Below are 13036 nucleotides of genomic sequence, written 5' to 3' on the forward strand. Positions count from 1 at the left end.
AAAAATGATTCAAGGTCCTTTAGAAAAACAAGGATGCATGTATCAATTCAAGTTAGAATATCCAAAGAATTGGCTTATAATGTGGTAAGTTTATCCTGAGGTTTTTTTTTTTTTTTGGTACTGGGGCTTGCTCTCAGGGCTTACACCTTGAGCCATGCCACCAGCTCTTTTTTGTGAAGGGTTTTTTGAGATATGGTCTTGCAAACTATTATGCCCATGCTGTCTTTGAACTGTGATCCTCCTGATCTCTGCCTCCTGAGTAGCTAGGATTACAGGCGTGAGCCATCAGCACCTGGCTATCGCAAGTTTTATAGGAAAGAACAAAGTTGCATAAATAGTCAAGGAAACTCAGAAGAAGAATGTTACGGTTTGAATCTTAAGTGTCCTCCAAGCTAAAGGCCTGATCACCAGCAAGAAGCACTACTGGAAGGTGGTGGAACCTTTATGAGGCAGGGCGTAGTGGAAGCAAGTTGGTTCATTGGGTACATGCCTTTGAAAGGGATACTGAGATCCTGGCTCCTTCTCTTCTCTCTGTTACCTGGCTGCCATGAGGTAAGAATCCTTCTCCACATGCACTCCAACCATGATATACTATGCTGCTCACAGGTCAAAAGCAATAGAGTCAAGTGACTATAGACTGAAACCTCAGAACTCATGAGTTAAAATAAATTTTTCCTCTTTATAAGTTGATTAACTCAGGACAAACACAAAGAATAAGTTAATAGAGTATGACAATTGGTGTTAGTGAAGGGTCAAAAGGACAATGAAATGGTGAGCCCAGAAACAGGATTAATGGAAACCGTGATAGCACCAGAGAAAAGGTTAGATAATTCAGTGAGAGAGGTAATATGTGATCTGGTACAATAACAATTCACACATCCCTTTGTGCTTTAATTTCCTCATTGTACTGAAGATAATAACACAGTACCTTACTTCACAAGGTTCTTGTGAGGATTGATGCAAACTGTTTAGAAAAGCATGAATATATACACACTAGAGACATTCCTCCCCAGAATAAATCTAAAAGCTGTTTTCCAAAAGTCCAGGCTATATTATTTGAAAAAATATTTATTCATTACTTGTTCTTTGATAGAACACCATGCTTCTAAAACGAAAAACATTACTTTTTCCACAGGTTCTCATCACATTATTAGCTACTTGTATTTTTAATAGTAGTCCTAGTAATAGAAGTAATAGTACCTAGTGAGGGTTTAAGTATAAATCACTTATTAACAAAAATATGTTGCTACTATTAGTAGTATTCCCATAAACAATTAGAACTATTGTAAACCAAACCCATACACAATTCAGAATAACATGCATTTAAAAATTATGTTAAAACAAAGTTCAAAGTTGAGGCTATCTGTAGCTATATAGAAATCCTACACTAAAATGCAGATCATGGGTTAAATGTACTGAATTATGATATACTGTGTTTAGAAGATATAGAAAAGACTCATGTCCCCAAATCTAGTATTTGATTTCTGGCTGCTGTGTCTGTGCACTACTGCCCTCTAACGGGCAACATGATAAATGTAAAGGACATCGGCCACAGAGCATAACATGGCTCCTTAATGACTTCTGAGAACAGAGTGGCAATGAGAGTTAGAGTTCCTTGCACTCTACACAATCTTAGAAACCTTTCCTTATTTGTACCTTCAAAAGAATTTGAACTGATTCCTTGAAGGTTACTGAGATCATTAAAAACTACAGCCCGATTTTGTTGCTGAAACAAGGAAATTTATTCTTTTCAAACAGTGCAATTAAGCATGCAAATTTTTGTCTTTGATTCCAAAGAAATGCAAATACAAAGTAATAACCAAAGAGACAACTAAATACTTTAGTGAACAAGGCAACAATTTTTCCAAGTCCACCAAAATGAACTTCCCAAGAAAACCTGACACTATCCTTAAGAGAGAATTTTGAATTTGAAAAATGATTTTCAAGAGCTGGTCATTGTATTCCCAATTTTAGAGTATATTATATTAATAGAAGAGTCAATGATTTTTTTTCTCAGAAAAAATGATACACACACCATTTGGTATGGAAACAGATATTTGGTATTTTTCTCCTTTGGCAGGCTAAATGAGAATATGCTTATGGTTTATAGAAAATGGCCAAGAGTACACTTCAAATAAAAGCAGAGCACAACAAAAGACTCCAAGCCTCACTGGAAATGCACAGTAGGCAACAGCCACATTGGGAAAAATTTTTTTCCTACACATTGGTCTTAGTAATGAATGACAAATCAACATAATTTTGCTAGAGAATACTGAGTTTACCAGACTAATTCAGATATTTAAAATTGTTTAATATGTACCAATTACACCTAGAGTTATGTGGGATAACGAAAATTCCTTCAAATACAGTTTAAGACAATGCTATCATTGGAGTAAATCACTAAACACTGTCAAAACACAGCTAGACTCAATTTTGAGTTGCCTGGTGATATATATGATGTTGATGGAATGAAACAACCTCAATTTTCCAGCTTCACTGTCCTTTCAATGATCACCTACATACATTAACATCTCATCCTTAATACTAATATATTTGGTGGATGAGTCTTTCATATCTAATGTGCTAATGAATTAATCCTGGGACTGCTTCTTAACCTCAGCACTACTAGCATTTTGGGCTTGGTAATTCTTTGTTTGGGGTAGGGCTGGGATATCCTATGCAATGCAAAATGTTTAGAAACATCCCTGGCCTCTATTCACTAGATGACCGTAGCACATCTTCTTCAGTTATGACAACCAAACATGTCTCCAGATAATGGCAAATTTCTGGGGGTGAGTGGAGAATCTGCTGAGAACCAATACTGTAATTCATGACCCCCTACTCTAATACAAGTACTTTCATCCCAAGTATCAAGGCAGCATATAGTAACTAAGAGACCTTCACTGTCATTTACCTACTGACATGCAAATTAAAGGCACAAGAAGCTACAATCACCACACTTATTAGACTGATTACAACAAAAACAAAGCAACAAAAAATAACAACTGACAATACCAAGTGTGAGTGAAGATGTGGAACAAATGGAACTTTCATTTATTGCTGGTGGGAACATAAAACGATATAGACATTTGGAAAATAATTTGGTAGGCTATTTTTTAAAAATAAAGTTAACTATCTTGCTACCATACATCTGGACATCCTATTCCTAAGTACTTACCTAAGAGAAATAAAAATTTATATTTACTAAAAAACCTGTGTAAATGTTTAGGGCAGTTTTATTCATAATTGCCAAAATTGTCTTTCAGTTGGTCAACAGGTAAGTAAAAGTCTGGTACATCCATATAATAGAATACCACTCAGCAATAAAAAACACATAAAATATACATATGTGGCAATATTGATGAATGTGAAATACATTATGTTAAGTGAATGAAGACAAATAAAAAAAAATACATTATGGAAAAGGCAAAACTACAGAGATAGATTAGTGATTGTTAAATGTTTGATGTGTATAGAGAGGATTAAGGAACTTCTGGGACAACAGAAATGTTGCATGTACTTATTATAATGCTAGTGGTCACATGATTATGTATCTGTCAAAACTCAGAACTGTACACTGAAAAAAGGTTAATTTTACTACAGGTAAATTAAATCACAATAAACCTGATTTATGAGTAAACAAACAAATCAAACAGGAATTTATACTTTGGGTTAGGGCATTATTTTGCCATAATAATCTAGTAAGTTATTTATGTCTATGTCTTGATTTTCTGTAACTATGGGTAATTATAATATTTTACTTCCTTTCTATAATGAAAAAAATCCCTTTATTCATGGTAGGCAAAGAGGACAAATATCAATTCAGATTAAATTTACTTGGTAGCAAAACCAACTTTCTGCAGAAATTTAAAGGGTATAGATCTTATTTGACTTAGAGTGACTATTCATATATTTGAACATGCTTTATCAACAGAATTTTAACACCTATTTGGTTCACTGCTGGGCAATGAAATATCTATAAAGCACAATTAGAAATCTTATATTACTTTACAGGAAATCTAAATATTCTAATTCTTCCTTTAGCTTTTAATAAACTGTCAGACAAATTGCAGGCTCTAGCAAATATTTATGTATGACTGCAAATGCAAAAAAATAAGAAAAATTGTACTACGTAAAACATGTATCCAACTAATTTCTTAATGTCGTGGAATGGAGGTTTTATAAAATTCTTGTCTTGATCTATTTCAATGTTTTCATTGTGTGCAGTTAGTGGTCCTTTACAAGAACCACAGGACTTGTGCTATCAATATTTGCTAATAAAAAAATTTTTTTTAGATGGGTGCCGGTGGCTTATGCCTGTAATCCTAGCTACTTAGGAACCATGATCAGGAAGATCATGGTTCAAAGCTGGTTCGTGAGACCCTATCTCAAAAAAACCCATAACAAAAATAGGGCTGGTAGAGTGGTTCAAGGTATAGGTCCTGAGTTCAAATCTCAGTGCCACAAAAAAACTTCTTTTTAAAGAATTATGAGGGCTGAAGGTGTGGCTCAAGTGGTAGAGCACCCGCTTAGCAACCACAAGACTCTTGACATCAAACCCCAGTGTTACCCTCCACCCCAAAATAAAAATAAATAAATAAATAAATAAATAAATCAGGGACCAAATGTGATGGTACATGCCTGTAATCCTAGCTCCTTATAGGAGGCAGAGGCAGAAGGATTGTGATTTCAAGACCAGCCTAGGCAAAGTTAGTGAGACTCTATCTCAAAAAACAAACTCCAAACAAAAGGGCTGGGGGCATGGCTCAAGTGGTAGAGCACTTGAGCTTGAGACTCTGGGTTTAATCCCTAGTACCTAAAAAAAAAAAAAAAAAAATAGGGATAAGACAGATAAATAGGCAAATGTGCTTTCACGCAGATACTGGAAGACAAAGTAGCCAGACCTCAGCATTATATATTGGGTAGAGAAAGAAAAGTGGTATGAATGTGCTGCCAATAATCTTCATAGCATAAACCCCACCAATGGTTACCTAACATGTCTCTAAATGATTTAGTCCTCTACTTCTCCTTTATTCTACTTTTCTATCACATTAAAGTCAACAAATGCTTTTCTTAATTATTCAGGAAGTTCCAGAAATCTAGAAGATTAGCTAAATCCAGTCACAATTCATCATATTCACATTCCTAAAGTCTCACTAAAAAGCAATATAAAGGAATGCTGACAAGAAACTGGAAAATTAAGGTGTTTTTCAGGTACTTAAAATAAAAGTAAAAAAAGAGGCTAGATATGCATACCAGACTTCAGTACAATAAAGTATTTACAAACATTTGAATGGAATCACCAGGTCTCAGTTTTAATCTAATAATAAGGAAACAGTAAAATTATATGGTTGATTCTTGCTTACCAAAGGGGAATTTTAAATATGTAATTAAAAAAAATGACTACTTAAAAACAGAACCTTGTGGATTATTTTCTTTTATTGACATGACCCTTCTCGTTACTTCCAAGTTCCCACATGACCCAAGAAAGTAACTTCATCCCTATTTTTTTTTTTTGGTCGGACTGGGGTTTGAACCTAGAGCTTCAAGTTTGTGAAGCAGGTACACTACTCCTTGAGCCACAACTCAAGCCCATTTTAAGCTCTGGCCCTCTTGGAGATGGAGTCTCTTGAACCATTTGCCTTGGCTGACCTCAAACTGTCCTACCAATCTCAGCCTCCCAAGTAACTATGATTAAGATATGAGCCACCACCAGTCAGATTCTGAATGCAAAAGTTGAAACTCATAAATAATTGAATAGGGCAGAGGTGTAGCTCAGAGGTAGAGTGGATGTTTACATGCACAGGTCCTAGATTTAATCCTCAATACCAAAAAAAAAAGGAAGGAAAGAAATAAAGAAAAGAAAAAAATGAAACAAAGAAGGAACACATTTTACTATCTTACTTTTATTCAAATGGTACTCAGATTTCAAATGACTGTGACAAAGCACTGACTAATGATTCAATGTCCAAATGTCTAAATTAAACAATATTCTTTGAAGCCAGGATACTAACCCCAAGTCTTTTCTAATTCTATTTCCTTAAAAATATATCTTCCTTCTACTTTTCCCTGGAGGGCACCATTTCCCTCTTACTTCATGTTTCTTAGCAAAAAGACTCAAAAGCTTCACCTGTGGGAGAAATGTGAAGCCCAAATCCATTATTCCACATCTGCATATAATCTTCTAAGGTCTCTTCTTTCCTATTACATAAATGATTAGTTCATATGTTATCACATCCTAATCCTTTTAATTTACTGCATTTCTTCTATTCAGAGAGTATTTTCACCTTTGATTTCTGTAGTCACTTCCAGTTTTCTTTCTTTCTTTCAGCTTTTTACTCCCTGTCTGTTCAAAACAGTGTTACATAAATGATATTTATTATCCAACTGACAATCACTCTTACCAAACTTAAGCAGAGCACACTGGTCAATGCTGTCAGAGGTGCTTCTGACCTCCAATGTATCTAATTTTTATGTCTTAAAATGATAAACGAAAAAAAAATGGACTAAGACATTTTCCTAATACAGTAATTGACAGGAAAATTACTTCAAAAAATGAGATCTATTTTGATATAAAGTAGCAATTATAGTATCTTATAATTTATAATCCAGAGCAAAAAGATTATCACTAGGAAGATAAAGTTATTTAGTTTTGCAAATGAAACATTTTATTAATACTTTTTAAATTAATGACTGTCTAAATATACTTACATTTTTGAATAGTTGCTCAGCAAGTTCTCTGATGTGCTTTATCATCTTCAATGGGTTATTTTCTTCAATTTTAATTCTCTCTACTTCAAAGGCTACCAACTTGGAATAAAAATCAAGTGGTAAAATATCAATACTGAATTTAAAAACTGATAATTTCATACAGTTTGCAAACCAAACAGCATCTAAAATATATATTAGTTTTCAAACAAAAGTCCTTTAGGTTTTGACTGGGTTTCACCTCTATTCTGGGATTACAGAAGTCTATCAAATCCTTGAATTGCCTGGTAGTCCCTCCTCAATGATTCTTGGGAATTGTCATTTCTGGAGCTCAGAGAAACCCTGTCATTTGGCCAAGTCTGACTCAGACAATTTTCTTACTCAGAGAAATTAAGAAAGTCTATAAATATTTCCTTAACTCACAAAACATGACCAAGTGTACATGTCAGGTTGCTCAGATTCCAGACCTAGCTCTGTGGACAGTGTGATCTGGGACAAGTCACTTAAACTCCTGGACTTCATTTTTCTCATATCTAAAATAACATGGAAAAGCATGATGACATTTAGGCTTCTCATTCTCAAATTATATATAGATTATAGTCCATCTCCCGATTAACTAATTTACTGAGAGAACTGTATGAGTGGGCATACTTAAGGGAGAGAAAAGAATGCTTAGTAGGAAAGGAATTGTTGGAGGATAAACAGATGGAAGATAAAAAAAAAAAGAAAAGGAACAATAGATATTCTTCCTTTTAGGGGCTAACGGATTCACTGGAGTAGACAGGCACATAAAACCATGGCTTTACCTATTCTAGGCAAGAATTCACAAAGGCAAACATTTTCTTCATTCGAAGATGTCTATATTCCTAAGACAATGCACAATGCTGCCTCTCAAAGCTCCGTAAAACAGCATGTGGTAGCCTGCCCTACCACAAAGGGAAACAAAGATTTCTTTCCTAGAAGCCAATGTTATTTTCCTACAAAAAGCACATTCCCATGTAAACGGTCATATAAGGTCAAACAAGAAACTATTTAGGTCTGATACACTGCTTCTCTTAGGCCCTTGAATTGACATATAGATATAATCAATTAGCTTTTGAGTATCAACATGGTACAAAAAATCATCACTATGTACAGAACAGAGAACTGGATAATCACTAACAAGAAATCTAATAAGAATCTTAGAGACTTTGTTTTACCATTGTTTCTGATATAGAAGATACATACATGCATATATACATATACATACATGTATATACACATATACATATATAAAATAAAAATAAGCTGACATAAAATGAAACTTAATGTGATCTAGGAGCTCTCAGAGTCAACTACCCTTAGAAACATTGAAGGATGTGGTAAGGTAACAGCTGAATATGAAGAACAGAAGACATTGCTGGTTGAAAGCTGCAGGGAAGGCACTCCAGATAAGGGAAGGACCTACAAAAATACAAGTGATGGCAAGCAAATTTTCTGCAAGTAATCTGACTTTAGTTGTGATGAATCTGCCAGAGGAACTAGTAAGGAAAATCTGGATAGAAAAAAAAGAGAGTATATAAACCAATGTTACTATTAAAGCCTCAGAGACTAATAAAACGTCAGAGGTAGAAAAAGACCTTGGAGAGCATCATAATTTAACCTCATAAGACATTTCACATCAATTACTTAATTAGGAATCTAAAGGCTGATACAAATATTAGTAAAATCAATGGCCAATCATATTAAATATTATCAACAGAGGATCAGTGCTTAACAAATAGTTGATTAGAAAGAACTATGCACCTCAGGATAATCTCTCTTAAGTCTTCAAACACTTTGTGTTATTAACTAAAGTATTCAGTCTGGGTGTTCATAATCAGAACTAAAATTTAATTCTTACCTTTGAGTGTTTAACTGTTGAGTACTATCCTTTCTGAATCAGTGGTATTTAATAACTTTATTCCTATTTTCTCTACATAAAATAAAACCACCAGTGGTAAAATATAACAACTAATATATTCCCCTTTATCTTGGGTGGCAGGAGTATTTTTCTTTTACAGACTTCAAGAAACTTTTAGATTTATTGGTTATAATACCATGCTCTTTCAGAAATTAAAGTGGAATATTCATTGTTCCATCCCCAAAATGCAGTTCTATCAATACAGACTTAAATGGTAAATGAAAAGATGCATTAACAAAAGAGAAAGTGCAATAAATGTAAAATAGTATCCTTATCTTGAGTCATATCTGTCCTATTTTTCCCTTTATATGGTCAATTCCTTGAAGGTAGAGACTAAATCTCTCTTCTATATATTTATATCTCCTAAGGATGCTAAACAAATGTTGACTATTGATTAGTAAGAATGCCATAAATTTAAAGTATTACACCATGACACTGATGGACTAAATGTAATTGAAATTTGAAGTCACATATTTATGCACCAAAATTTAGACTTTTCTCCCTAGCAGATTGATAAAAGAATCACCGTACAATTACCTTAAGAGTTGTATTTACACATCACTGTTAAATTTCCAAAAAGATTTTAATCAACTATTTAAAGCTCAGTTGTTCAAATTTTTATATACTTACGAGACATCCTATGATTATATTTTTCCAGCTTTCCTAATTCACATTGTGAATATTAAGATTTGATAAGCATACAAATAATGTTTGGATTATTAATGTTTATGAATTTGAGTGTTAAAATAATGTTTCTCTACTTTTAATTACTAGTCTAATTATGTCTATAAACAATGCATTCATTTTATAAGAACTATACCTCATCAAACAGATCACAGGGTCTATAGGGAGGACCTCTTTCTGAAACAAAACCTGCAAATGCCATTCCATTGAGTACTTTAGTGAGGAAATCATTCTCAACCAAACCACGCTGCCCCAAGAAGGCTGTCTGTAGAGAAAGAAAATGTGAAATGATAATTTATTGCTTGGTAATGAGCAAATAGTCAAAATAAAAATATAACAGAAATACCAAAGCCTATATAAATGCCCTTATGTATAAGTATGTATTGTTAAAAAAAAACACTTTGCTCAAAAAAAGTTTTTGTGTGGTACCCGAAATACTACATGAATTGGAAAGAATAAAATTGAATCTATCTAATAAGAGAAAAAATCAGAAATTAACACTCAATTAAAAAAATTTAAAGTTAACATACTCTGAAGAAAAACATGTTAATTCCGCAGTATTACTAAGAATTGTCATGTACCACACAAAGCAGACATTTTAAATAAGCACATTTAATAAACTAAAGTTATTATATACAGCTAGAAAAAATAAGCAGTTTTATTCAATTAGAATCTGCCTTTTAGACAGATATATATGGTACTGTGTCTTACTTTGTGAAAATGTATTACTGGTTCTGCATGAATTCTTATAAGTTGTAGGCATGATCTATATCCTTGAAAAAGTTGTGCAAATAATCTAAGGAAAACTGCTCGTACTTCTTTATCCTAAAAATATAAAAGGAAAAACATTAGGCAATTTGAGTTCTTGAAAAACAAATGAAATATCATCAAGTAAAAAAGATAGAAAGAAAGAAAAAGTGTAGTCTGCCTGTGCTTTCTATATATGTCTCATTTGTGGTATTCCTGAGTAGTGAGCTTCTGATCTATCCTTTCATTGGATAGCTTATGCTGTTAAATAGTTTCTTTATACTGAACCAAAGCAAACTTGCCTCCACTACATCCTATTATCTATCCTCTAAGGAGGAAAATGGTAACATAGTCTCCTTTTTTTACCATGTAAGAGAAGGGCAATCCTTCTCTTTGATTTATATCAAAGGATATAAATCCTTTGATTTACGTATTTGCCAAAAGAATTACAGCTAGAAACATAAAAGGAAAAAAACCTCAAAATATTACATTTTAAAAGCTTATAAAATTCTTCCAAAGTTTATCCAACTTATAAAAATTTATTTTAATAAAGTATGATTTAAAATATGCTTTGATAATCTAGTCTTAATAGAATTATACTTTTAAAAGTGTTAAGGAAAGTTGGATTTATTTAATCAATCTCTTACTTAATTGTTAAGATAATGAAGGTCAAGAATACTTAAGGTGACTTTTAAAGGTGTTTAGCTCTATAAGGTTCCTATTGGCCCAAACTTTATCTTGAAGAAAAGGCAAAATAAAAAAAGGGGCTTCTGTTATACAGTCATTCTTTTATGACTTCTGATTAAAACTGTTTTTGTATACTCACTCCTCAAACTTGATTCTCTCCTATAATCAATGTTCATTGTTTCCATTGTAAAAGTTTCCCCCACTTTCTTAAAATCCTTGCCTGAGGGCTGGGGATATAGCTCAGTGGTAGAGCACTGGCCAAGCATGAGCAATAGCTTGGTTTTGATTCCCTAGCATTACAAAAAAACAAAAACAAGAACAAAAACAAAAACAAAAAAGCAAAATAAAACCAAAAAACCAAACCCTTTCTCACCATTTCTATCTGATGCTGGGCAGTTTTTAGGCTGTAATCCAGGTTCTGATTTCTGTCTTTCTCTCCTATACTTACTTTTGTCTCCTCAGGTAACACCATAGTCCTGCTCTCCTGGCCAGTGCACTGCCTTGCAACACTTTCTTGATTAGGACACAAGGACAGTTAGTCAGTAAGTGGCAACTTAACTTCTAATTTGGGACAGGTTTTACTATGTTGCCTATCTAATTCCACTTAGCTTCTTCAGCAACCCTTCAAATAAAAGTATAACTCTCTTTAAAATCATTAAATTTAAGTGAAACTTCTTACCAGCATTTTTGAGTGGGATAAAGCTGTTCGAGGAGGAGGAAAAGCATGATCTGCTACTTCCAAATCTGGGTGTAAAATCTAAAGCAAAGAAGTTTTGTTAGGTAAGATATCTTTTTTTTTTTAATTTTATTATTCATATGTGCATACAAAGCTTGGGTCATTTCTCCCCCTTGCCCCCACCCCCTCCCTTACCACCCACTCTGCCCCTCTCTCTCCCCCCCACCCCCTCAATACCCAGCAGAAACTATTTTGCCCTTACTTCTAATTTTGTTTTTGTTAGGTAAGATATCTTATTATCAATAAAATTCACTCTTTAATCTTTGAGCATTAAAATGAACTGTCCATAGAAGAATTATATTACTTCTATGAAATACAATTCAGTTAGCTGAGGTAACTGTCTCTACTACTGTGGAAAGATTTTCAAGACAAAGTATTTAGTGAAAAAAATGTTCTAGAGCTATGCACATACTATGATCTCACTTATTTGAAAATAAAGCAAAGTAAATCTTAAAGAAATACACATACTTACATTTATATACATATCTAAGATAATGAAAAGTTCTCAAAGAACATATACTAACCTGTAAAATAATGTAAACACTGGCAAGGGAATGGTCTGAGGCAGAGCTGTATGTCTATGTAACTGATTTTTTAAAAGTTATTTTAGTTTTGTAATATAATTAAGAATTAATTTCTTCATTAAAATACTGAAGGAAAACGGAATAAGCTTTTGAACTTTGCAGTCCAAAAGGAGAAAAGTATAAAACAATGGGGGGAGTGCTATAAGTATATAAAAAATAACATGAATACATAAAGAAAATAGAGACAGCTGGTGGAGTGGCTCAAGTGTTAGAGTGCCTGTCTAGCAAATGTGAGGCCCTTGAGTTCAAACCCAGTGCTGCAAATAATAATAATAATAATAATAATAATAATAATAATAAAATTACATAGAGAAAGCAAAAAAGAAAAGGTAGGTTAACATTTGAGTTAGGCTTTGAAGGAGATCAAGCTGGGAAGTGGGTGGGAAAGAAAGGTCCATGCAGAACTTGCATTGAGAAAAAGATGAAACTGCATGAGTATATACGAAATTTTTGTCTTTGAAAAATCGTTCTCAAATACTTAGGTTGGCCTGTAATCCCAGCTACTAGGGAGGCTGAGACAAGAGGATTACAAGTTTGATGCTAGCATCAAACATCTTTACTTTCTCAAGGTAAAATAAAAAAGATCTGGGGATATAGCTTAGTGGTAGGAAACTTGACAAATATGTGCAAGGTCTTGAGTTCAATCCCCAGCACCACAATAAACAAGGAAGGAAAAGTTAAAACACAAGTAAATAAAAAAAATAAGGTTTTTGAAGATATACTTAGAATAGACTAAAAAACTCAAAACAATCCTTAAAACCAATATTAAGCCAGGCAAAGCGGTGAACACCTATAATCCCAGCACTCAGGAGGCTGAGGTAGAAGGATTATAAGTTCAAGGCCAGCTTGGCTATATGGCAAGACCCTGTCTATCTAACTAACTCACTAATTAACTTCAACACAGAAATGCTGACAATAATTACAACCAAGTCACTCAATCACTTTCAT

At 33.5% G+C, this 13036-nt stretch overlaps 1 protein-coding gene across 11 annotated transcripts in view; it reads right to left on the reverse strand.

The window, feature by feature from the left end:
• The window catches only part of Sbf2 (SET binding factor 2), a 406422-nt gene that overhangs the window by 139477 nt on the left and 253909 nt on the right, over positions 1-13036 (reverse strand). For 10 of the 11 annotated variants that reach the window (XM_074041194.1, XM_074041166.1, XM_074041157.1 and 7 more), the window contains 4 exons: positions 11448-11525; positions 10046-10159; positions 9471-9599; positions 6712-6810 (listed from right to left, as the gene is read on the reverse strand). In XM_074041194.1, coding sequence (XP_073897295.1) covers positions 6712-6810; positions 9471-9599; positions 10046-10159; positions 11448-11525 — 420 coding nt within the window. The remainder of the gene's footprint in view (positions 1-6711; positions 6811-9470; positions 9600-10045; positions 10160-11447; positions 11526-13036) is intronic. The other variant, XM_074041190.1, reaches the window with a different exon arrangement.

Source organism: Castor canadensis, chromosome 1 (assembly GCF_047511655.1).
Source record: "Castor canadensis chromosome 1, mCasCan1.hap1v2, whole genome shotgun sequence".
In the NCBI taxonomy this organism is placed as follows: domain Eukaryota; kingdom Metazoa; phylum Chordata; class Mammalia; order Rodentia; family Castoridae; genus Castor; species Castor canadensis.